At 44.4% G+C, this 26036-nt stretch overlaps 1 protein-coding gene and 3 non-coding genes across 4 annotated transcripts; all 4 read right to left on the bottom strand.

The window, feature by feature from the left end:
* Positions 1 to 2786: 2786 nt before the first annotated feature.
* On the bottom strand, positions 2787 to 16282 carry Prss16 (serine protease 16). Its single transcript, XM_085830851.1, has 12 exons — positions 16195 to 16282; positions 10910 to 11076; positions 10100 to 10199; positions 9861 to 9990; positions 9265 to 9388; positions 9010 to 9087; positions 8869 to 8916; positions 8108 to 8398; positions 7215 to 7356; positions 5219 to 5398; positions 4999 to 5144; positions 2787 to 4882 (listed from the first exon to the last, which is right to left on the bottom strand). The coding sequence occupies exons 1-12, from the start codon at positions 16280 to 16282 to the stop codon at positions 4826 to 4828; spliced, it is 1551 nt and encodes a 516-aa protein (XP_085686977.1). The 3' UTR covers positions 2787 to 4825.
* Positions 16283 to 17492: 1210 nt separating this feature from the next.
* Trnav-aac (transfer RNA valine (anticodon AAC)) lies at positions 17493 to 17565 on the bottom strand. Its single transcript has one exon. It is a non-coding gene; the product is annotated as a tRNA-Val (tRNA).
* Positions 17566 to 22674: 5109 nt separating this feature from the next.
* Trnar-acg (transfer RNA arginine (anticodon ACG)) lies at positions 22675 to 22747 on the bottom strand. Its single transcript has one exon. It is a non-coding gene; the product is annotated as a tRNA-Arg (tRNA).
* A 1209-nt stretch (positions 22748 to 23956) lies between these two features.
* Trnas-cga (transfer RNA serine (anticodon CGA)) lies at positions 23957 to 24038 on the bottom strand. The gene has a single exon. It is a non-coding gene; the product is annotated as a tRNA-Ser (tRNA).
* Between the last annotated feature and the right edge of the window lie 1998 nt (positions 24039 to 26036).

Here is a 26036-nt window from a genome sequence, read left to right as displayed (position 1 = left end):
ACATTGAGTCTCAAATTGAACAAACAAAAAAGCAGCCTTTCTCCTTGGCTATCAGACCATTGAAGCGGTGCTTTGTAATTGCTATCTGGGAGGAGAAAAAAATGTTGGGGTCTTGGTCCCAACCAGCCAGAAAGGGAGTTTATCTTTCCAGAGAGGAATTTCACACAGTTCTGAGAACTTATCAGGGATGGTGTTGGGTAAGAACACTCCTTAACAAGGACTACTTAGTTGTGAATTGTGTATACTTTATTGTTTTATTTAAAGCTGGGTCTCTGGCTCAGGGGTAAAGGTGCTTGTGGGGTCCCACAGGAAGAAGGGAAACTGACTGGTGAAAGATGTCCTCGAACCCCCTGCCCAAACACTAGTAAATAAATGAATGAAATTAAAATAAGTAAGCGGCTGAACCTCATGTGAGGACCTGCAAAATATGGATGTGAGGCTGGAAGAGGAGGGGCAGATCACTGAGCCTGTTGCTATTATAAACGTGGTGAAGTCAAGTAAGTCTCCTTTCTAAACTCGGCACTATTGTTGTTAATTGATGTAGGTTGACTTGTTAGGGCTTCAAGGACCCAGGCTCTGACCCTGGGAACTCTCCAGTAACAGGTGCATTCTATGACAAGCAGTGCTTGAGGGTAAAAAAAATTAGAAGTTTGGGGAGTGTCTGCCAGGCAGGGTAGGGTCTAGGAGTAGAGAGGGGAAGGTCAGAATGAATGGTTGCCTAGTAGCTTTAAAGGGGGCAGTAATTCTAAAGCCTTATTTTAACATACCACAGTAGCGAGACCTTAGACAAGGGCCAATGGCTCAATGGAACCATGTCTGACTAGATCAGAAGGTTCTAGGTTAATTTCTGACTGCCTCAGTTATCTTTTTAATCCAGCCAGAAGAACATCTTTATTCAAATTACCTCTTGCTTTAATGGATACTGATGAGAATTCAGTTACTGTAAAACGGACCCTCCAGGTAGGGCTCCTCTCCCAAACCCTGTGACAAACATGGTCGTTGCTTAACTGGAAAGAGACTTAGGAGGCATCAAAGGCAATTTAAGACATCTTGAATTTTCAAATTGCCTCTCTCTGGTGGGGAGAGGATTTTTATACCTGTAGATGGTTTTAGTTTAAAATAAAAGATACTTTGAAGAAAATAAAAAGGGAAAAGGAAACAATGTGGATCTGTGGGTGTCTTCAACATTCTTCTAGTTAGGGGATTGTGGTTCTCACTGGGAAGTGCAGACATTAGATCTGCAGTAGTAGTCGGTAGTCAGGAGAGGGAGGGGCGGCAGCCTGTGCTCTGCGGGCCAAACCAGGATTGGACTTCCACCCCCCAGCCCAGCTCCCAATGGCAACCTCTGAAAAAGCCGAACTGCAGGCAGTGCCTCCCATTAGCTCCTGTTCTGGTGAGCCAAAGTCTGGGAAGAGCTGGGCACAGGCTGTGGCACTCTTTAAATAAGAAACTCAGTCTTTCTTTGTATTTCACCTTCCGGATCCTTACAACAGGACGAAGCAAAGATCAAGCAGGGTTGGCATGGGGCAACATAAAGTTGAACAATTTAACAATCTGACACTTCCTCCCGATACACCTTATTGGAGTTGGTGAATGAATTAGGTCATGAATGCTAACCAACAACCCCTCAAAAACGGTCTTTTCAATCACACCTTTGCCTCATGCTCCAATTCCTGAACAGGAGAAAGAAAGAATGCTGAAATCTTGTTAAGACTGAAGTAGCTGCATAGGAGAACATTTTGTGTAATTCTACATGCTAAAAATATTTAAAACATTACCATCCTCAGCTTTTGTAAGACTGTTCAAATGTGTACTGAGGAAATAGTAAGGCCATTCTTGTTCTTAAGTGCACAAAACCTGTCATTAAATTTGCTAAATGTAACGTAAAAAAAATTGTATGGGAGTTTGTTTTGTCTCCATGTGGATCTGTGCACCACACGGAGAAATGTTAGCTCAATTGCTGCTAACAGTGCCAAGTTGAGGATGAGCCCCTCTGTGCGATGCATACACAAGTACCATTGAATTCCAGATTTGTTGTTCTTATCTTCCTCGGCTCCCTCAACCCAACTGTGTTTTAGAGTCTCCAAAGTTTTTTTTTTTTTTTTCTCCCAGGCAATGTCCTCTCTCCTGTAACAAGTGCTGGGAACACCTAGCTATGTGGGGCAGAGAACCCAAAGCAGACTGGGAACAGCTGGCTATGTGGGGCAGAGAACCCAAAGCAGACTGGGAACAGCTAGCTATGTGGGGCAGAGCACCCCAAAGCAGAGCATTCCCTGTTTGATGAAAAAACTGGGGGAAGGGGATTAGAAAAGCTAATTGATCTTAGATCTTCTCTCCAAGTCAGTCCTGGAATCGATCTCCTTTCTCACGTTGTACAGACCTACAAAGTAAAAGAAATGCATTTCTATCTGCACCTTTGTCCTGTGAATTTCCTGGAGGAATTGAAGGCTGGCTGAGATTACACATCATGGGCTAACTAGCTCTATGGATTCCAGCACATACTGGATTAGTAAACATGAGACGTGTTCTGTGTCTGACTGACAAGGCTGATGCAATGCTGTGTTCCTCCTGGTCCTTTTTTGTTATATCTGCCAGTCTTACATATTTAATGCAAATAGAGCATTCACAATCATCTGGGCTTCATCTAACCCAGAAGTGAGCCTTCATAAAAAAAAAAAAAAACCCTTTAGTGCTCACTTAATGTATTTAATTGTATATCTGAGATTAAAACATACAGGCAAAAGAAAAATAATAACAAAATGTTTCTGCTCTGATAAAATAAAATACATGTTGCTCTTACTCATCCTCCTTCCCCATTGTCCTTTGACCTCCTCCTTTCATTGGTCTCCCTCTCCTCTACAGTAGTCCTCTTTCAGTTGATGTGGTTTCATTAAATTATTGGTTTTGCAAGTCTGGGAGAGTGCCTCTAGGAACAGGTTGGGAAAAGAGGGAGGCTGTGGTTGAGATTTTTTTTTTTAAGCTTTTTTAAACCAGTAAGAGTGAGGTGCAGACATGTCACACTGGACATCTCATCTTGAGACTGGCAGGAGTAAGAATTACTCCCTCCCTGATCTGGCCTGCATGCCCAGAGGCACATAGCCTTACAACTCCCACCTCCACCACTGTTTAATTAGTCACTAGCCTGGTGGCCAACTTACAGGTTTAATTTCCCCTCTTCCTATAAGGACATGTTTAGCAAGCACCTGGAATTCTTCTTCATGTAAATGAGGCATTCCCAGCACCTCAGTCCCAGCAAATGATGTACACTCATCCTAAAATCCCCCAACCCACTTCCCAGGTGTGCAACAGTGCCTGAAGACCTCGAAGGCAGGAGCAGAACGGGTCAGACACATGAGACCTATCCAAAAGGCCTGAGAATGTTAGAGCGAAGAAGGTTGACCAAATCCATGCAGGTCTCACACTGCAAGGAACTTTGCAGAAGGCATATGCAGCATAGTAGGAGGGAAACCCCACGTATGTGGATTCTGCATGAAGTGCATGATTCTCCTTTTGGGGGGAAGTGCAGCATGACTCTCTTAACAGATGATAAGCACACACCATGTGCAAGGCCATCACACATGCTACAGTTACACCGGGTGAGGAACTGTGGTTAAAGGATAATAAAAGACCCAGGGTGGTTTCTGTAAGCAGAACTAAGATTAGCCCTAAGTGTTAAAACTTGTTCTCTGGGTTTGAACTTCTTCACAGAGAGAGGTTACACCTTTTCTGTCTAGCCTTCCCTCATTCTCAACCTGCCCCTTAGAGTCCGTCACTCCCCTGGACTCCCTATGTCCTAGTATTAATGGCAGCTGCTCATAGGGGTGAGCTGTGCTACAGCCTAAGAGACTAGCTTTGGGACCAACCCCCAAACTGGGACGTAGAAAACCAGGGGGACTAGCCAGAACTCAAGACTTTTCAGGCAAGAAGCTAGAGTACTGGAGAGTGGTGACATTTGCTTGTGGGGAGAAGAAGGGAGTAAAGAAGGTACTAAAGGAAGATCAAAATAAGGAGGAGGTTTGTGTAGCCATTTCCTCCAAACGGAAACACACAGAATGCAGAGACAGACTGTTGGTTCCCTTTCCTGGAGCTGTGACCACGGAAGCGACAGGAAACACTGAGGGAAGGGCGGGGCTTGCTTTGGCTGCATTATGGGATACAGCCCATCACAGTGGCAGAGGTGCGCGAGCTGGGCTGTGAGGCAGCGGCTCACATCATGCCCACAGTCACAGCAGAGAGAAATGAATGCTGGTGCTCACCGTTTCTTTTATTCAGCTGGGAGTTCAGGAATGGGTGTTACCGCCATTTCGGGCGTGTCTTTCCTCTTTCGTATAACTTTACTGAAAACGTGCTCAAAGGTGCTCAGTCAGTCCAGGGCTATGTTTCCAATGTGATTCTAAATGCAGGTAGGCTGACAATGAGGTTTAACCGCCACCGACTAAAACTCCGGAGCGACAGAGTCAGGATGTGAAGAGTTCAATGCAGTGGGTGCCCAGTCAAGAAGGAAGAGGCAGAATTTAAGCGAGATTCTTATCTGGGAGAAGAAGGCTCCAGCATGGAAAGCCACATTCCCCTGACATTTACCATACAGAATATCACTACCTACAAAGGACAGTAATCATTTGCCTACATTTATACTAATCTGTGACAAAGAACTTCTAGTTGGCAATGAAGATAAATTGAGAACAAGCAGGCAGAACAGGCACTGAGTCCCAAGTCTAGGAACTTCCTCCTTCCAAACCAGCTGTTTTCTCTTCTACAGTGAAGAAAAATGCCAGGATGCAGTTCCTGTGATGGGACTGTCAAAGGGCTGGGTTTTGATCCCACATCAACTCTGGCTCTTCTTTATATCTTTGAGCCAATCCTGTAATTGCTGGGAGATTTTCTGTGAAGAAGAGATAGAGAACATTCTGGAAGTCAGAACTCAGCACCAGTAAAAGACAAGTTATACAAATAAGTATGTGAGTGAGAATATAAGACATTCAGGGCCTTTTCTCTTACCTGACGCCCCAGGCGGAGGCTGGGAGAGTCTGAAGGCCTCATAGGTGCCATATCGAAGCAGTGGGAAGCACTAGGAATTAGAAGGGCTGGCTCAGACAGTCCTAGGTCTTGTGTTACGCTCAATACATGCCAAGGATCTGTGTCTCCTGGAAAGAAAGGAGAGGATGGTACTGCACTGGGACTACAATGTTGTAGAGCCAGGCCCTGGTGGTACACTCACCATTAACAAACAGTACTTGGGTGGCTCCAGGGCTCTGGCCACCATAATAGGAGTTTGTCTGGGCCACAGCCTGGGCAACAGATGCAGGTGAGAGACCAAACACTTGTTCACACAGCTCTAGCTGGAAGGGCAGTGCTGGGAGCTGGGAAAAAGGACACTGAACACCCTCACAGGTGACATCTGTGGAACGAGAATACTTTGAAGTGTAAAGAATACATATAGACAGCCTCCTGCTCTTCTCCAATAGTAATTTTTAGAACACCCACAGTAGTGACCTCGTGAGTTCACAGTTCTGCCCAACAGACCCGCACATCCCAGATCATTACATTCTCAAGTGACAGGGCTGTGACAGAAAAGGACAGGAGGTAGGGCTCCTAGAGAGAACACATGGGCCCAGGGAGGGCATCCTGCAAGAAGAAGGCCTCGACTTAGGATGGGTGAGCCAAACAAAAAGAAGAAATAACCAACCCGGAAGAGAGAAACATGAGCATGCAAAGGAGTAGAGGGGAGGGAGAATCTGGAATGACTGCTTCTCAAATTGGATCATGTCCGCGCTGCTTGAAAACCCATATCTCACAGTGTTCTGGGTAAATCATACTTCCTTGGCCTCACATGAATTCCTTCCTTCACGTTTGCTGAGCACCTACAATGCACTCAGACCTCTCTCGGGCAATACTGGGCAGAAAGTAGCAACCAAAATAGGTCCATGTTCTGCTGTTATAGCACTCAGAAGGGGAGATGGAATGCTAGCAGATTAGAATGTACTAAAGAACACAGAATAACAGAAGTGGGACATTTTTTTTAATCTATAGAGATGATTCAAGATATTGAGGGAAGGGTATCTTGAGGTGAGACGGGAAGATGAGCAAACCCTACAAAATGGGAAATGGATCAGTCTGGTACATTGAACAGGATGTGCCAAATTCCTAAGCTGTAGGGGGCTGGGGCATTGGGCAGCCCAAAATATGCAAAGCTGTGTTATAACAGCAGTAAGAAAAGTACTGTTATTATTCTCAGTTTAGAGATGTGGAACCTGGTTAATAATAGTTAGGCACTTGCCCAAGTTTGTCCAAAAGCACACAGACAGGAAGTGGAATTTGGAAATTTTACTTCATGCCACTACCCTCACTTGTCTTCAGAAAGTGTAGGAAGAATGTAGAATTCAACTCTGATCTGGGTGTGGTAGCATATGCCTGTCATGTCAGCACTCGGAGGCTGAAGCAGGAGGACTGCTGTGAGTTGAAGGTAAACCTGGGCTACCTGGTAAGACTCTGTCCCCAAAAAGAGAACAAAGCCTTAACTCTGGGATGGAATGACCAAATTTGACAAATGATACAGGATACCTATATTTAGATACACAAAACCCCCACTACTTTTGTACATGTGTTTTTAATCTGTTTAAAAACAGATTTAATCTGTTTTAAACTCATGCATGAGTTTTTAATCTGCATTATTTTTGTTTCTTTTCTGTAGTTTAGATTTTAACTAGTAGTCATCCTGTATTTTTTGCCTGGCAACTACAACATCGAGTCACTGAAATGCAATCCCATATTTAGGAAGATTTCTCTGGCCATGGTGTAGAAGTCAGACTGCACAGGTGAAGTACAAGCTTTGAAACGGAAAAAGCCTGGGTTCCTGCAGCAGTGTGTGGCAACTCTGTCAGGACCACAGAGTAAGAAGTAGATATTGGGAAGATTGAAAACTTACTCAAGTTGCAAGTGTGTAAGACTCGGTGCTTGACAGGACATCCAGACAATGGGAAAGAGGCACAAGGATAAGGTTTCTAGCCCAGTGAGAAAGGCTAGAGATCTGCTAAGATAGAATACAGGAAGCACAAGGAAGGAGGGGCCTTTTTTATGTTGAGAGTAACATAGGAGGTGGCTGTTTACTTGCTCCAGTCAGACACTTTCGCAGTTACAGAAGGTCAGTTAGTTGTGACCATGAGTTCAGACCATCTGTAAGATGCTTCGGTTTGGGAGTTAAGTGGGTCACTTACAGAAGCCAAACTCAGTGCATGTCTGGTACAACCACTGCCGGTCGCCCACACCAGACACTTGCGGTTTGGTGTTGCTCAGCTGTGCCACTGTCTCTGCCCGGGAAAAGCTTAAACACTTCTGTCCCATGCTGCGCAAGACTATCTAGAAGAGATACATACATGCACGTATAGGTTCACCTATTTATATATAGCTGTATGCTCCCTCTTCTCCTAGTAAGCCACGGCCACCGGCATATAGTAGGACTACAGGTAAAGCATGAGGAGAAGGGTAAGTTCTTGAGGGTTTTCTGGGTGTTAGTAGTCAGTGGTATTCCACCAGAGGGGGCCTTGTAACCCATGTCCTAGGTTTTATCATCCGTGAGATCCCAGGCAAGAGGCAACCGTTCTACTCGTCTGTAAGTGGGGTAATAACAGTGGCTTTCACCTGAGAAATTAATGAAATAAATTTTGTGACGTGTTTGTTCTTAAAGAACCTTGTCCAGAATTAGAGCAGGAAAAGTGATGGCAGAATTTTAACTGTAGAACGGGTCGTGTGTGTGTGTGTGTGTGTGTGTGTGTGTACTCCTTATGTCTGATCTCTGAGCTCCCTAACACTTCAGTCATAAATACTGTTGTGCACTAGCTGTTTGCCAGACACGGTTGCTGCCAAGACCACATAACAAGATAGAAGAGATAGTAATCTTGTGGTCTCTACATTTTTATACTGTGTGTTTAGCTCTTGATTACTTAATAAGGTAATTTTACTATCAGTTGGATGAGACATGCAAGCCTTATTATTACAGATAAGGTTTCTAAGGTGAAGAGGAGGATTTCGGTCGTCTGAGCTCGGTGAAGGTGGACGCTCAGCCTTGGCCCGTTAGCCAATGGCTTACACGCGCGTCTGGTTGGCTTACCTGTACAGCCCGGCGAAGCCCCAAGTAGGGCGTGGAGCGGCTGCGGTTTCCCCACTTCCCGAGCAGGAGACTGCAGAGCTGGCGCACGCTTAGCGGCGCTCCCGCCTGCCCGTCGTACTGCACGGTGCCGCCCACCAGCGCCTGCAACGCTCCCAGCAGCTCCGCCTGGTCTTCCGCAAGGTCCAGGGACCCGCAGGCGCCCAGTTCCTTCCTCAGCACAGCCTGAGCCGCCGGGCCTGCGCGCAGCAGCCGCTCCACCTCCGTGAAGGCCTTGGAGGCCGCCGCCAGACACTTCGGAAACCGAGAAGCGACTTTCGCGGGGGGATCTTGACTTTCCTTCTTTGGAGCTGCATCTTCTTGGGGAGGTTCCCAACCTCACTCCCTGTCCTCTAAATTTTCCCTCCCAGTGTCCCGCAACCTCCTTAGCTTCTGACGTTCACTCAGGTAGACAGAGTTCACTAGAGCTCCGCCCTCGATGACTCCACCCCTAACCCACCACGCCCCTCCTCGGACCGCCCTCTACTGGTTTCTCTCTAGCCCAGCCCTCCCTTCTGATTTGAATCCCCACTCATCCCGACAGGGCCCCTCCTCTCTAGAAGCTTCCTCAGTTTTCAGTTCCAGCAGCTTGCAAAACTAGACTGCGTCCCTGGGTTAAGGTCTTGCGCAACCCGGCTGTCCTAAGGCTGGTCCCCATTCTGCACTGATTTTTCCCGAGCTCTTCCGGTTCCCTCGCCTTCCTCCACACTCTACAACCCGCCTACCTCCAATGATCCTCCTATGGCGACTTGTGTCAGGCTTCTGGCCACCACCTGCGGCACGCGGGAAGGACGTCCGGAAACTGCAGGTTTGGGGGAGACCCGGTCCCCGCCCCTGCCTCCTCCCCGCTGCCACTGAGCTCTTACCTGGTTATAGGCAGAGAAGTCCACTACAGCGCTCAGCGGTGCGGAGGAGGCGACAGCGGCAAAGACTAGGTGGGGGAACTACGAAAGGAGGGGCGTCAGCCTAGTACGAGGAGGGGTGCCTGCGCTCGTTGTCGCTCTCCGGCCCCAGTGATGTGCATGGCTAGGGAGGAGCATGGTAGTACACTCGCGCTACCTCTGGTCCAGACCCTGCAGGCCGACTTCCCCAAACCCGCCCACCCGAGGAATTCTGAGGACCTTCAGCCGGGCCCAGGTCGCCAGCGAGCCAGCGTAGGAGCCTCCGAAGCAGATCCAAGGGCTGGAAGAAGATACATTGAGGAGGCCGGACAGCGCCTGGCGAGCAGAGGCCACGTCAGCCAACCTGCAAAGGAGCCAAAGTCGAACCTTACACTCCTGGGGGCCACTGTGTAGAATGACACCAAAACCTGAGCTACACTGTGTGAGTGAGTGTGAGTTAACTGCAAACCCTATGGCTCCTATAAAGACTTTCTTCTGAGCATTGGCACATGTAAGGAATGAGCTTGGAGAGTCCTGATCTAATAATTTATGCTGAGACAGGATTCCTGTTCTCTACATGGGAGTCAAGGGCAGTCACAGAGTATATGGGGATAATGTCGCTAAGAGATTCTGGTGGTTTGGAATAGTAGCCCACAGTGAGCGCTTTAGCATTCTTTGGATAGAAAGAGGAGAATGGAGGGTGAGAGAAAGATGGAAATAGGGAGAGAAGGAGTTAGAGATGACAGGAGAAAGATTAAGAACACAGAGAAAGATTAAGACACAGCGGTGGAGACTAACAGAACATTCCTGTCCAAACACCTTCCTTCTCCACTCACGCATGGCGGCTGGACAAGTAGCGAAGCAGGGCCAGATCCAGGCCCCCAGCAGGCATACTCAAACCATAGAATCTGTGTTCTAGGCTTATCACCAGGGCCCCCCAGGCAGGGGCCAGTGCCGCAGGATGCCCTGTGGAAAGCGCATGGTAGAGAGGTGGATGTGAGTTGAGTATGAGCTCAGGTCTCACATATTGTCATCTGCCGTTCCCTTCCTGGTCCACACCTTGCTCGCGTCTTACCTGCCATCACTGAGCCAGGCCCAAGGCTGCCCTCACCTCCTATGTGCAGAAATACTGGTACATCTTGGCCAGTTCTGTGTTGATCATTCACCCAGTACCGCTAGGTGTGGAGATGAGGAAAAAGAAATGTCAGTGAACATCCTGACTCCCTTCCACCTCACTCCAGCCTTTTCTCCAATATTTCCCCCATCTACTTAGTGGCATCCTAGCTGGGCTTGTCTAGAGCACATAACTATGAGGTAGATATTGGAGGCCCTGGAATGCACTGCCCAGTTTGCTGTGTTTTGTAGTGTGTGTAATAAAGTATCTTTCCTTAAAAAATAGTAGATGTTTTTATTTTTAAGTCCTCGGGACAGAGGGAGTTGGCTGGTGCATGGGAGGCCTCTGCTATTTTGTGAAGCAGTCCTTATAAAGTAAGTAGTGACCAGCTTGATTCAGGAACAGTGTGGCGACCATTGGAGGTTATATACAGAGAGGGCAATGAAGAGGGGTACATTTGTTTATTGCTTCTTGTGATTTTTGAATACCCGTTGTCACTACTGATTTCAAGGCTGTTTTGGAGTTCTGCTACATGTTAAAACTGGCTGGGTTTTTTCCCACCCTGGAGACAGTCTTATGTCACCCACACTGGCGTCAAACTCACTAGGCAGCCCAGGATGATCTTGACACCCAATTCTCCTGTCTTCACCTCTTAAGCTCTAGGATTACAGGTATGCAGGGCAGGGTAGAAAGCAAGGAACTGGGGTTGGAGCTGGGGATACAGACTGACAAGACAGTGCAGTGGACATTGGCCCCCTCTACTCGCCTCACCTGCAGGAAGGTTCGTCTGTCAGATGCATTGAAGGGATCCAGTGGCTGTTGTAACCACCCTTGTTTGGGGACAGCCCCAGGACCATGGCCTAGGCCAAAGCCTGGGTGTAGGCTAGAGCTCTCCTGAAACTTCTGAATGTGTTCTCTCAGGCGCCTGAGAAGCAAGGCTGTGAAACAGGAAGGCATCGGTGTTAGCCTGGGCTCTGTAAGTCTCCATACTTGACCCTCAACCCCATCTTACCTGGAGTTGACAGTCCCCAGAGAGAAACCAGAAGCAAGAATCCCAACCACGGAGCCTTGACTGCCATTCTCCCCAGTGTTCTGTGTTAGAAAGGGTTCCAGGCACTCTGCTCTTTTGTCCATCACTGAGAACCTATAATATGTCCTCAGGGCTGGGCTTTGTATTTCATGAGAAGCTCCTGTTTCATTTGGGATGCCTCTCCTGGCAGGTTCAGCGTCAGTAGTAACTGCTAACGCATAGCCGGACGCCAGAGTCTGTAGAGGCTGGATGACACTGCAATACTCTTTGCCCCAGCTCTCCCCCCCGCCTCCCCATCTCCTCTTCTGGTGCTTCCTTCCTCCTTGCCACAATCAGCCTTTCCCCCCCCACGCTGATTTCCCATTCCCCATTTATACTTTACCCTCCTCCAGTTTCTTCCCATTTACCTTAGTACCTCTTCTTGCACACCCAGTTTCCCTTTACTCTTTATTAGTCCTTCCTCTCTGCCTTTTAGCACATCCTTGGTTGTCCAAAGAATCAGTTTCCCTTTTGTTCTTTGATCCCAAATTTTTACCTTAACTGTTTCTAGGTTTCCCATATCATGTTCACCACTCTCTCTGACCTATAGCCCTGTCTCTCTTTCCTTAAAACTCTGTACAGCATATGAACACAGTGGGTTTATGCTGCCTCAGAATTCTTACCCCTGTTTGTCCTCTCCATGAGTTGCTATTTCTTCATAAATCCACAGGACTTGCCCCCTTAATCTTTAATGCTCAGAAAGCTCTAAGATGGTTATCGTTTTTTCAGAGGCACAATGATCTGGGATGTGGTTCTGTTGGTAGAATGTGTGCCTAGTATGTATGGCACCCTGGGTTTAATCTCTAGCACCAAAGTAGCCAGGTGTGTTAATGCAAGACTGGGACATCTGTAGTCACATCACTCAGGAGGTGAGGTGGGGAACAGAAGTTAAGTCAGCTTCAGTTACACATAGCAAGTTGGAGGCAGCATGGGATACAGGAGAAAAAAATTAATTGCCAAAGGTAAATATCTTTATCCTTCTTCTAGCTTGATGTTTTATTCCTTTCAAGGCACTGTGAGAGAATTTAGATTTTTAAAAATTATGTGTATGAGTGCTTTGCCTATTTGCATATGTATGCACTATGTTTGTGCCTGGTGTCCAAGGCCAAAAACAAATGTGAGAACCCCTAGAACTAGAGTTACAGATGATGGTGAGCCACCATGTAGGTGAAGCAAATTTGGCTCTTCTCCAAGAGCAACAAGTATTCTAAACTGCTGAGCCATCCATTCTGTATGAGAATCATAAGTAATATACATAGTTTATATACAGTTTGCTGTCCCTCTAACTAGAGGGTTAGGGTTCTTCTTCTTCTTCTCCTTCTTCTTCTCCTTCTTCTCCTTCTTCTCCTCTTCCTTCTCCTCCTCCTCCTCCTTCTTCTTCTTTGTCGTCGTCGTTTTTGTTTGTTTGTTTGTTTGTTTGTTTTTGTTTTTTTGTTTTTTCGAGACAGGGTTTCTCTGTGTAGCTCTGGCTGTCCTGGAACTCACTTTGTAGACCAGGCTGGCCTCGAACTCAGAAATCCGCCTGCCTCTGCCTCCCGAGTGCTGGGATTAAAGGCGTGCGCCACCACGCCCGGCCCGGCCGTCATCATTTTTGTTTTTGTTTTTCGAGACAGGGTTTCTCTGTATAACCCTGGCTGTCCTGGAACTCACTCTGTAGACCAGGCTGGCCTCAAACTCAGAAATCTGCCTGCCTTTGCCTCCCAAGTGCTGGGATTAAAGGCATGCGCCACCATCACCCAGCTGTGACAATTCTTCAATGAATTTTGCTAGATATTCTTTAAAACTGTATCAAAGATTTGACAACTTCTCAAATTCAGTGCTCTCCCTTCTGGTTACCATTTCACTGATCTGTCTAAGAAACCTCTTAAAGGTTTTCCTCTTTCTGCCACATGGTCATTTCCAGTTAGTGGACAGGAGATTCCATTAAATATGAGACCAGCCATTCCCTCCATGGTTCAGGACACACTCCTGACTCCCCACCTTACTCAAAGTAAAATATAGAGCGTTTAAAGTGGCCTTTGAAACTGTCTATAACCTAGCCACTTGCTGTCACAGTTCGATGTCAAGCCCCTTGCTCTTGGGCTCAGTGCTCCAGCCACACTGAACTGCTTTGTAGTTCACAGGTTTGTCAGCTAAGCCTTCCCAGGCTTTCTATCCACAAGCACTGTATTCTGTCACTTTCCACACTTCTCCTTTTCTGTTGTAATTTTTTTCTTCAGCATTGAAGATCGATCCCAGGGTCCTGAACAGAAACATAAAAACAGGGGACATAACAGGTAGAAAAGATGTAGTCTTTGTGCTTCACCGACAGTGGGTTCTAGTCTAATGCAGCATCATAAAAAGCAGCTTAAACCCTCCTTTAGAAGGACTTGATGAAAAAAAGTGTGTACCTCCCATTGCCTCTGACAATCACTTTCAACAGCCATATGGATCATCTCTACCTGGAAAGAGGCAGCCTTCCAACATTGGAAAATTTATTGGCTATACATCTGAAAGAGGATTAGAATCTAAACTATTCAAAAAGCTGAAAAAAATCTAAATGCCAAGAAAACATCTTAATTAAAAATTGGGGCATGAAACTAAACAAAATTCTCAAAAGAAGAAATACAAATGGTTGAGAAACAATTTTTTAAAATGTTAGCCATCAGAGAAATGTAAATTAAATGTGAATTTAAATGTTAGTCATCAAGGAAGTGTAAATTAAAACTACTTTGTGATTTTATCTTACTCCACCCAGAGTAGAAATGCAGTGTGGTACACTTACACATGATATATTATTTAGCTATAAAGAAAACTGCAATTATGAAATGTATTAATCCGTCGAGGAAGCTAGAAACAGTCATTCTGCGTGAGGTAACCAGACGGAGAAAGACCAACATGCTTGTCTCCTGTGGATGATAGATTTGAATCTTTAGACATTTGTTTAATACCTATAGAGGCCAGGAAACAGGGAGGGGTCAGAGGAGGTGGGTCTCAAGGGGAAGGGGACAAAGCACAAGTAATGGGGGATATAGAAATAAAGAACAGAAAGGGCTAAATGAAGGGGCTGGAGGAGGCAAGGTGGAGGAAGGAGTATGGGGAGGGCTAACTAACGTTAAAGACTCTAGAGAAAAACTGGCTTAGAAAGGGATCGTGTCTCTCTGCTTAAAATCCATAGCTCACGGTGTTCTGGGTAAGTCTGACTCCCTTGGCCTCACATGAATTCCTATGGCATATAGAGTGTTACTCCTATATGAGTGTTTTTGTTTGTTTTGTTTTGTTTTTGTTTTATGAGACAGGGTTTCTCTATTTCTCTGTATAACAGCCCTGGCTGTCCTTGATCCTGCTTTGTAGACCAGGCTGGCCTAGTGCTGACAAATATCAGCCTGAGCTTGCCTCTGGAGTTCTGGGATTAAAAGCATACATCATCACACAAAGCTTTGGATGAGTTTTCTTCGTTATATACATACACACACACACACACACACACACACACACACACACACGTGCGCACGCGTTAAAGGAGTTTAAATCAAGATTCAGGGGGATCTGATGACTTTGGCTTCCACAGGCACCTGAACTCACATGTGCACATGTACACACACACATACACATACACACAATTAAAATAAATTAAAATTAAAATAAATATTTTTTAAAATAAATCTTTTAATAAAATAAATGTTTATGTCCTGCATTTAAATTTTCACAATGATTGTATCAAATTATTCATAATTTATCATCTGCTCAATAATTTCAAGATGATAGAATACTTTACTTTTATAAGGATAAACTAATGCTGTCTTTACAGTAAAGAAGAAGCCTAACTTTGAAGACAATCTTACAGGAGAATGTACAACATACTTTTCATCTCCATGGAGTGGAATGAAGGACTAAGATGGAAGGATATATCCTAGGAATCAACAAATGCTGGGAAAAGAGTTTGAAGATGAAATGAGGATGGAACTCTTCACTGCGATCTGTTGTTGAAGGGAGTCAGTACCAGCACTGGATTGATCATACTAGGACCAGAGCAAAGAAAGTGGTGCTGGGAAGGGACTACATTCAGGGTCAATATTAGGCAAATTCCTGATGGTATTTACATACAAACTAGATACATTTCTCAGAAATATACAGCGAGAAGACTTGATCATTACTTATGAATCTGTCTGCAATATCGACATTCTCAAAATAGGAAAAAAATTCACTCAGATTCAGATTATGTTCACTAGAGCAGATTGTAAATTTCACAAAACCTTTACCTCAAGCAAGTCTCCCTCATCGTCCTACTGCCACTGTCCCTCTTGAAAATGGTAGCTGTCCCTTTTTCAGACTCCAACGCCTCCTGCAAATAAGACTGATTGGCTTAAGCTACTTACATGACAGGGACGGAACACACCAAGGACTCTGCGAGTCTGTCCACACTTTATTTTCATACAAAAATCCCCAGAGGTTGGGGGCGCGCGGGGAAAGGGGGCAGAGGACGACAGGACGGGAACGGAGAGACAAAGACCGGGCCAGACATCTGGATATTCTGATTACTTTAACAAGGTCATCTTCAAAGTGGAGCAGCTTAGGTTCACAAAGGCTAGCGAACAGGTTAGAGGGGACTAGGATCTCCAGGCATTGAAGAAGTTGGGGAGAGGGTTGGACGGGACACGATGTCTTCAGAAATCAACGTGGCTGACTACACACACACACACACACACACACACACACACACACACACACACACGGGGAAGCTGCCAAGTAGCAATGTTTGGTTTAAAAATTCTTGGTAGGGGCAGGAAATTCCTGGAAGCAATACATTAAAGCAACAACAGCTACAGCAACAACAAACAATAATGGAAATGAGGAAGGAGAGAGGGAGATGGATAAGGAGTTAAATAGTTAAATATTCTGAAGGTTGTAGCCGTGAACTACGAAAATGAGGCAACCAAGTGACAGCTTTTCCTGTTGTTCTGCTCCGCGGGTGTGACTTCACCAGGAGGTTCTCCCTAACTGGTACTCTTCAGGCTCCGGAGCAGTAGTTCGGATCCCACAAAGTCCTGGGAGAAGGCGGCGGGCGCGCTGCTAGGGCACTGGTGCAGAGCCATGGTCAGAGATAGGTAGCTGGTTTGCAATTAAGCACTCTTCTCGCTTTCTCCAGTGCACTGACTTGATTTTTGGTAGACTGCTAGTTTATCAAGATTTCCCGCCCAGAGTCCTCAGAGTCACCCCTTCTCCGCGGCGACTCGAGGCCACGATGTCCAGTTACTGTCTGCGTACTTTTACTTTGTGTGTGCTACAGGATATGTTCCTTTGTTTAGGACTGGGGTCCAGGATACCTTCTTTCTTTGGTGCGATGGTAGAGAGCAAACGGTGGAAGCTTCTCTTAACGTTCGTTCCTGTGAGCTTCGTTAAGAGGGTTGCCTGCCCCTGACTGCTCTCTTGATAGCCCACCACCTCGGTTGGTATGATCATTATCATTGATTTCCTACTGCTCACGTGCTCACTCACTGCACAAAGGCACACACACAACACAGGAGGGGAGAAGCATTTCTTCACCCTTTAAAAAATATCAGCAGTTATCGTTCAAGGAAAACTAGCTATTGTTCGAATTTAGAATAAAAATAAACTAGTTATGAAAAGTGTGTATGAAAACTACACATTTTTTTAAAATTAGGGGGAACGATATTTGAAGCTTAAGGGCTCAACTCAGTTAAGGGTAAACTGACTATGCTCGGTTTTGCATTGCTAGTTTTAATTTTGTTTCTACAGGGACAGCTTCTGAGCGTTTAGTCAGGGTATGCCGCGGCGTCCTCCCAAAGAACAGCTACAGAAACAAAGAACAAAGCAAAACAAAAGATAGAAAAGAAGACAAAACGGCTTGGAAGTCAGGCATGGTTACTCCTACATGTAATCCTAGCACTTTAGGAAACTGAGGCAGGAGGGTTGCCACTCATTTAAGGCTCCCCAGGACTGCAGAGTGAATTCCAGGCCAGACTGTTTTGAGGCTTTTAAAAGACAGCATGGAGGCCTGAGAATAGAAACAAACCTGAAAATGACTGGAAGAAATCTGGAGAGAGCTCACTTGCCACCGGCGCTCCTTAGTTTGGAAGTCTCTTTAAGCCCTAACTCTTGAAATGTCCTTTCCCTTTCCCGTGTCTGTTTCAGATGAGCTCGTCTGCTCATCTTTGTGAATGAGTCACCCTATCTACCAGGACAAAACACTTACGCTGCGTTTCTGCTGTCTTTTTCTTTGGCAGTCTTTGGTTTAAAAATAAAGTTTCTGTGTAAGGTTTTAGAATCTGTAAAAACATGACATGTTTCCGCCCGGTTTCGAACCGGGGACCTTTCGCGTGTTAGGCGAACGTGATAACCACTACACTACGGAAACCCTGACACAGTGCACTTTGCTTTTCTGGGTTGGTTAAATATAGACTCTACTACTTACATACTTTTGACCCTAATATTTACATACTTTAGATTTTTAAATTCAACAGCTTAAATGAAAGCCCCAAGACTAACCGTGAAACAGATAACGCTCCTATGCAGCTTCCTTCTACACGAACTCCAGGCAGAGAAACTTAGGTCGACTCCTGGCAAATTTTACGTAAGGAAATGTTTTTACGCATTGTATGCTCCTCTTTCTGCTTGAATGAGCCTCTTACCTTCCCATACTTAGGTTAAAAGACCAGACTGGTTTTCATTCCAACATTTTCAAGAACCGCTTAGGGAGATGCTTTCTTGACTACTGACACAAAAGGCCAAGGCGTTGTTTGCAAAGAGGATATAAGAGATAAGTGTTTGAGAAGTCTCAAGTCAGGACAGGAAAACTTTATCCAATATGAGCAATTATGAATGAACAAATATCCATGCTCTGATAATAAATGTGTGTATATTACAGAACCATTTGGCCACATCTTTGTTCCCCAGTGATGGACAATCACACAGTAAAGCAGACTAAACCTAGCTATAATGATGGCAGGTTGAACAGAGACTTTGCTCTATCTTTGCGCCACGCTGCAGTATGCAGAACATTAGAAGTGTTGAAAATCGCCAACACACAAACCCGAAGGATGACAAAGTAGGAGTAAAAGCATCGGAAGCCCAGAGATCGTGAGTAAGGGGGACTCTTACTATGTGACGTTGTTTTTGGACTTTCTAAGTCACATGTACTCCGTTACTTTTCATGGCTGCATAGTATTTACCACTCTTTAGCTATTTCCTTATCCAATGATGGCACCAAGGTTTAATTCGATTTAGAAAGGTCAATATTAATGCTACCATTAATATCTTCCTACCCATGACTCTGTTTCTTTGAATATTGGGTGTAAGAGTCATACCAAACTAGAAGAATATCTAGATAACTAGAAGAAAGGAACTTTTTTCTTTGAGACAGGGTATTATGTAGCCAAGGCTGGCCTTGAACTCTTGATTCTTCTGATTTGGTGCTGGGATTACAGGTGGGCACAACCATTTAGATATAGATATTCTAAACTTGATTATAAAGTTTTGGGGTGCTTTCATGAATGATTGAATCAGTGTAGCTCCCACCAGCAGATATGAGAGCATTCTTATATCTGCTCTATACCTGTTATTATTCACATATCCAAGTCTCTAGTTCTAAACTTCTTTACACACGTGAACCTATATATGTTTCTATTAATTTTTGCTATATATGAGTATTTAAATTCTAAAAACTTAAAAGTTTTTATTTATGTGTACATGTATGTATATCTAAGTGTAGTGCCCACGGAAGGCCAGAAGAGAGCACTGGACACTATGGACCTAGAGTTAAAAGGTGCTTGTGAGCCACCCAAAATGGGAGCTGAGAATCAAGAGCTGCAAGCACTCTTAAGCACCAAGCCATCTCTTCAGCCTCACATGTATTTAAACTCTTTAGACAAGCATTTAAAAAAATAAAATCCACAAATGATTCTACTGTATAGTGCAAGAAGAACAATAGAATAATATGTTTTAAAACCCTCGTCTATATATTAGTGTAAGTGGGACTCGCTTTTGATTTCACAGGCTGGGATTTCACTAATATACAGAGGTCTGATTGTTTTAATCCGATATGAGGCTTTTCTTTCTTCCTTTTTAAGCAGCACCATAAGGCTTTGTTTCCTTTGCATATGCTCTTAAACCTAACTCCAGATTTCATAGATGCAACTTCATAACCACTCAGCTTACATTTATAATCTGGAACAGTGTCACAGAATACAGTATTTCTACTGCTGCCTGGCTTAGTGGACTTAAAAATCAAAATGATACACGTTTGTGCGTTCAAGCTTTACTCCTCTTGCTAAAACCTGCACTCCTCTTCTCTCCTAAGGGACAAGCCTTCCTTATTACGCAAACTTAGAATTTTTGAATGTTTCATTTTACCTCTCGGACAAGCAGGCACTTTTGGAACTTTTTGGGATGGGGAGGCTAAGTCTACTTTACATCTAGAGAAACTTGGATTCTGCTGACAGTTTACTCCAGGAGAAGACACTGGGGAAACCATCTTCAGTGTTGAGACAAGTGGAAGGTAGTGAAACCCGGCCTGTCCTTCCTCTTCTGGGATCAAGGAGGAAAGAAACACAGCTCTCCACTGGGATTAAGCTTCTCCAGGATCCTGCGGGTAGGCCAGAGGTAGGACAGCCTCAGAGCAGGCTGTCAGATCATTCTTCACAGGAGGGTTTAGCCAGAAAGTTTAGGAAAACATCAGTCAACAAATAATGGGATTTTCAATGTACTTAAATGAGTAGGAGACAGTCCAATGATCAAAGATAATTCTAAAAAAAGGGAGCACAAGAGGGGAGGACCAAATATTCTTGGTCTGATTACTATTTGAGAAGAGAAAACGTGTAATTGGAGCATCTCTGTGTGTAATGATACTGTCTTTGGGCCTGGAGGCTGTAGTTTGTTGCTCTTTGGCTACTGTTGTTTTAAGGATATGTGCCTGTCCTTCTCCACAGTGGGGTGTGTTCTTAATGTCCTGTTATCACCTTTGCATTGCAGGCTTAGTTGTTTCTGAAAGCCACATACCAGCAGCGAGTGAGTGTTTACGTTCGTTTGTCCACATCTTTACTGACTGTTGCTATTTTAAGCTAAACATCCAAGCATTTCAGTGACTTTAATTTGTATTTCCAAAGAGCTAAGCATCTTCTCTTCTGTTTATTTAGCTCTTGTATGCATACTTTTGTGTGTGCTAAAATATTTGCTCATTTTTATTTTTACTTTTTCAGGCAAGTCCTGGGATGATGGTGAACTCCAGATCCTTGTCCCCTGATTCTCGAATGCTGGAATTACAGCCTGGCATCATGGTGCTCTGCATGGATGGCATTCCTGTCACTGACCTTTGAGAGTTCTTTATATATCCTCCAGTGCATCTCGGTCATCAGATACATGCTTTGTAAACACCTTTTCTAGAGGGCCCAATTCATCAAGTTATTTGAGAGTAGGTTAATCTATGCTAGAAAGGTTTTTCTTCTTTTTCAATTTTCAGCAAGAATGTGAAAATTTCTCTGAGTGATACTATGAACTTTATAATTTCTCTCCGCTCCACACTGTCTGTGTGTGTGTGTGTGTGTGTGTGTGTGTGTGTGTGCACACGCACTCTCGCGCACATTCAAGGAGGGAGGAAAGCTTGGAATTGGCCCAGAACACACCCACACATCAAATTCTCAACACAAAAGAACTTCTGGAGGGACAATTGGGTGGGAGGCAGCTCCCCCTGAAACAGGTTAAGATACTAGCAGGTATTTCTGCCAGAGTGGTTTTAAGTAGAAAAGGGGAAGCCTGCGCTAAGATGATGTCCTGATTGGACATGTTAGCCAGTGTCAAGCCAAATACTGAATTTTGATTGCTGGACCTTGGTATTTAGTCTCAGGAATAGATCAGTAGCTAAATAAAGGAATAGACGTTGGGGGCTAGCTTTAGGAATGTAATCTAATGGTTTAGCAAGGGAGAGGGAGGGAGAGGGAAAAAGCAAAACCTACTAGCACCACGTTTGCCATGCTTGGGCCTGTTAGAGAGCCCTTCACTTAGAGTCAGCACGTCATTATAATTGTAAAATACAGAGTTGTATCTCCCTGGGAAGCTAGCTGTCCTGTCCTCTTTTCTGGGGAGCTCATCTTTATTTTCCAAGTGTGGGTGAAATCACATGTTCATATGCTCAGGTCCCATTTCTGCCTTTCCTTGGATTTCAGAGTATATTAGGTACTGGGATACCTTAGCTCATATATGGTTCAAGAAATTAATTATACATCACTCAGTTATCTGCACTCCTTAAGTTAGGGGGCATTCCAGGTTTCAACACAGCGCTGTGTGTACGTGCAGCGGATAACGAAAATTATCGCAGTTTCAAGTTCAGTCGGCCTGGTCATTTTGTTGGATTTGCAGGCACCTTAGCCCGAAGAAAACGGACAATGGAGGGGGAGGCGATGAGCGAGCCACCCCGAAATAGCCCAAGTGCCTTGAGGAGGACTGAATAGCGACGTTCAGCGACGCTACGCACAAACTACTCTCGCAGTGGAATCTGTGGGTTAGTGATGGTTCTCCATGAGAAAGACGAGGAAATCCAAGGCGGCTCTCTTTTCACGCCGTCTATCTCAATTGAGCTTGGAGTAGACGCAGTCTGGGCGCGGTGTAACGTCATTCTTTTAATTCCAGCACGGCTTGAAACTCAAACTATCCGATCTGAGTAAGATATGGAGAATAGGGTGAGGATCTCAATTTACTTTTAATTTAATCTGTGTTCCTTCCGGGTTTCGCCTTGACGACCCCTTCCCTTCTCCATGTCTCAAACCTCACGTCCTGGAAAACTTAAGAATGTAGGTCCACCTGCTCAAACACTGTCCCAAAGCTGCACTTCCCGGCCTTCCTCTACTCTCTAACTCTTAATTTTATCTGGATTTTTGTTTAGGATCGGTTTCAAATATGGAAGTTTCTCAGCCGGCTTTCTGGAGTCAGTCTCTGTCCCTACTCTCACCACTCCTGGAGGTGCTCAGAGACAGAACTACAGCCAACTGTGGAGCCCGGCTCCGGGCGGGGACGGGTGGTTGGGGATGAGCCAATAAAATATTGATCAATTTTTAGTTTTTTCCTCTGATACTATGATTTTCAAAAAAGTTCAGCCTTTTAAACTGTTCAACTTACTGGTTTTTCGTGTACATGTGTTACAACACCGTCGTTGTTTCCTGACTTCAAAATTATCTTTCTCCATCACCTGGCAACCGGTGATACATCCTAACTCTAGGTTTGGTGGTCTGGACAATTCATTTCAATAACAACATGCAGTACTGACTTGTTTACCTCAACACAGTGTTTTCCATATCCCCTACTGGTGATGTTTCAAGACTATAGATAGTCCTTTTCTGTTTGTATGTTGTTCACTGATGTAAGCCAAGACAAAGAAATAATAAGAGTCAGATCAGGGCTTTTCAAGACTTAATCTGTTTCTCTTACGGATCTGAATAGATGGAAGTTTCTCCTTTATATTAAGAAAAGACACGGTCGAGCCAGCCAGGAGTCGAACCTAGAATCTTCTGATCCGTAGTCAGACGCGTTATCCATTGCGCCACTGGCCCGCCATGGGTAAGAGGTTCTACTCTAATTATTATTAGCTGTAACCTTGAATTAATTATAGCCCTAGTTTCAAGCCAAGTAAACTCAACAAATGTTTGATTTGCACAATTTACACCACTTGCGTTACAGAAACTTGTCTTTCCACTTTGCAATTTCCATTATTAACACACGCAGTTGGTTCCTCTGACATGAAACAACCCCTACCGCCAGCCCGTTGACAGAATAAAAAAGTAAAACAAAAATCCACTTTTCCCTGTTCTTCCTTCTTTCCTCACCTCCTTCTTTTAATTTTTACGTTTAGAAACAGTATCGTTCTGTAGCCCGGACTGGCAGTTCTTCTGCCTCAGCCTCCTGGAGTTCTGGAATTACAGGTGTGAATCACAAAGTTAAGTATTTTAAGTTTTACAATCTCAATTCGTGCAGCAATTTGAAAGTCCAGAGTGCAGTTGAAAATTAAGCTGAGCCAGACGTGGCGGCAAGCCTTTAGATCCCAGCATTCCGGATTTACCTAGAGAGCTGTCTTTAAAATATAAAAGAAAGTTCGGCTGAATACTAACTACTTAAGTGTACAATGTGAGCGAAAACACTTAAAAATGTAAGAAGAGACAAACGTTTTCTGGTGCAGCTCGGGGTCAGCCTGTATGCTGAATGCCGCGCAGTGCTACTGTGTAGCGTCCAAACCGCTCAGTGAATCCTCCCTTTAACTCATTTCCACCTGCCTGGCATATCAGATGAGCTCTGGAATTCTACTCCGTTTTGGTTCCCAACAGCTCCCCCCCACCCCCTTTGGTTTTGGATTTTTTGTTTCTTCTTTTTAAATACTACGGAACTGTAACTATTTAAAGTATTTTGCCCTCCCTCTGCTCGCTTTCCCTCCCCTCCTCTCCCCTCCCTTCCCTTGTCCTCCTCTCCCTTCCCTTCCCCTCCTCCTCCCCTCCTTCTTCTCGCCTCTCTTTTTCTTTCCTTTCTTTTTTGTTTTATTTTGTTTTTCTGTGTTGTCCCGGCTGTCTGGGAACTCGCTTCGTAGACTAGGCAGGCCTCCTGCTTCTGCCTTCCAAGTGCTGGGATTAAAGATGACCAGTGGCATTTCTAAGGTAAGTACAGAAAGTTAAAAAAAAAAAAAAAAAAAAGTGAGCACAGGAGTAAAACAAACTTATTTTTCCTTAATTCTAATCACATTTGCACAGAGAGCTGTGTCTGAAGCTTTCTTACGCTGTGAGCAGGATTTGAACCTGCGCGGGAAGAACCCATCGGATTTCGAGTCCAACGCCTTAACCACTCGGCCATCACAGCTAACCAGAATTTGGGTTGTATTATGTCATTTATATAGTAAACAAATAATTAAAAAAGATTCTTGGAAGGCAAAATACATACTCTGAAGGCACTGGACACTATAATACCATCAACGCCAGAGACTCCCATCTATTAGGAAGTTTCCTTTCAGTAATACACAAAAGGCAATCACTTCGTCAAACCCTAACCAGATCTCTTCCCCAAGTCTTACTCAAGTTGACTCTATCCCTGTAGGCTTTTTAAAGGGAGAACAATATTCCAGCATACCAGAATCTCTGGTTTTAGTCTTTCTTTCCCACTTCCGGTTTTTATAGATTACCGAGTTTTTCTTCCTAGATGTGGCGGGGGGAGGGGGGTAGAATCTGAGTTAGTTGTATGTTCATTTACAATCTTAAATAAGATTGCTTTCTCCACACAACTCAAGAAGCACTGCTCCCAGGGAATTTGGCAAGTTCTATCCATACTCAAAATTTATGCACCTTTTGAGGCAGTATTTCTACAAATGTGCAGGGTATGTTTGTACATGTGAGTCAAGCTCGTTCTCTTCTGAATATGCAGGATTGGGAAACACATCAGCAAATGCGTGTTTTTAAAAATAATTCTCTCATTAGTGTTAAACAATTTAGAATAATATAACCTGGTACAGTTTTGGAAACACACACATACATCTAAATATGCATATTTAAGAGTTGGCTGTAGTTATACACCTGTAATTCTAGCACTGGAGAGGTGGAGGCAGGAAGAGCATAAATTTTAGGAAATCCTCCATTACATAGTAAGTTAGAAGCCAACATGGGCTTCATGAGACCCTGTCTCAAAAAAGAAAAGAGAAAATGAGAATATGAGATGTGTTTGTGCACATCTGCCTTTAGTATAAAGTCAAAGTTGAGATCAAAGTGTTTTGAGTACTACCATTACTACCATAGGAGTAAGTACAAGTATTTACATGGGCGATCAGACATATATTTTTATAAAAATACTCCAAGAGCTGGGCATGATGGCACACATCTTTAATCCTGGCACTTGGGAGAACATGGTAAGCAGATCTCTGAGTCTGAGGACAACCGGGTCTACATAGAGAGTTCTAGGACAGCCAGTGGTATATGCAGAGAAACTGTCTGGGAAAAAGAAATCTCAAGAATACATAATTAAGAAACAGTTGAGACAAGATGGTTCCTTCAATGGCTTTGAAGATTTTGTGAAATTAAAATGGTAAAATACACCCTGTGTAAACTGTGACAACTTTCTACTTGAGGCCAGTGCCCCTTTGAGCATTAATTAAGATCTGCTGCATGCTATCATCATTAAAGAGTTTCTCCTTTATTAAGCCCTGTGTTCTTGGGGGTGAATTCTTACTGGGAGGAGCTGTTCGGCTATTGCAGTATAATCAGCTTGCCATGTCTAGCAGGATGCCACAAACTAGAAGGCTTGAACAGCAGCACACATTTTTCCAGAGTTCTGGAAGCTAGAAGTCAAAAACCAAACTGTTGTCGGGGTCAGGTTTCTTCCTGCTTTCTTCCTATGTTCTTGTGAGATCTTTCCTCAGTGCATACATGGAGGGAGGTCCCTGATGTCCTTTGCTTGGTTTCCTAAGGACACATGCTGCACTGGATTACAGCTTCACTTTCAGACATCATTTAACTTTAATTACCATCTAAAACTCCCATCTCTCAATGCCATCACACTGGAATGAATGTGGGCTTCAAAGGAATGACTCTCCAGGAAGATGCAATCAGCCTAAGAAGAGCCAATGTGTCTTTGGTAATCTAGTGCCCACATTTGGTCCTATCACTCTGACTTCTATTTGTCTCAGTGGTTGCAGGGTTCACTGTGATGTCTCGTAAGACAGAGAGAGCCCCTGTAGAGCACACGAGGGCACCAGAGCTGTATGCATGTTGCTCTCAACAACAATGAAGGGTCCTCTGGTGAAGCTCACCTGTCTCAAGAAGGTCCTCGATCTGATATAAATCTCATTCTAGCCCTTAAAACTCCTCAGCC

This window comes from Mus caroli, unplaced genomic scaffold (assembly GCF_978045245.1).
Source record: "Mus caroli unplaced genomic scaffold, Mus_caroli_1 scaffold_15, whole genome shotgun sequence".
Lineage (NCBI taxonomy): Eukaryota > Metazoa > Chordata > Mammalia > Rodentia > Muridae > Mus > Mus caroli.
This window is presented reverse-complemented; position numbering and strand designations above follow the sequence as displayed.

Excerpts from the sequence above, each read along its gene's own strand:
- Prss16 (XM_085830851.1), bottom strand. The coding sequence starts at position 16,282 with ATGGCTCTGCACCAGTGCCCTAGCAGCGCGCCCGCCGCCTTCTCCCAG. Across the intron at positions 7,357-8,107 it reads GGCTTCGCCGGGCTGTACAG|ATAGTCTTGCGCAGCATGGG; the intron begins GTAAGCCAACCA and ends TATCTCTTCTAG. Across the intron at positions 5,145-5,218 it reads CCAAGTACTGTTTGTTAATG|GAGACACAGATCCTTGGCAT; the intron begins GTGAGTGTACCA and ends CTTTCTTTCCAG.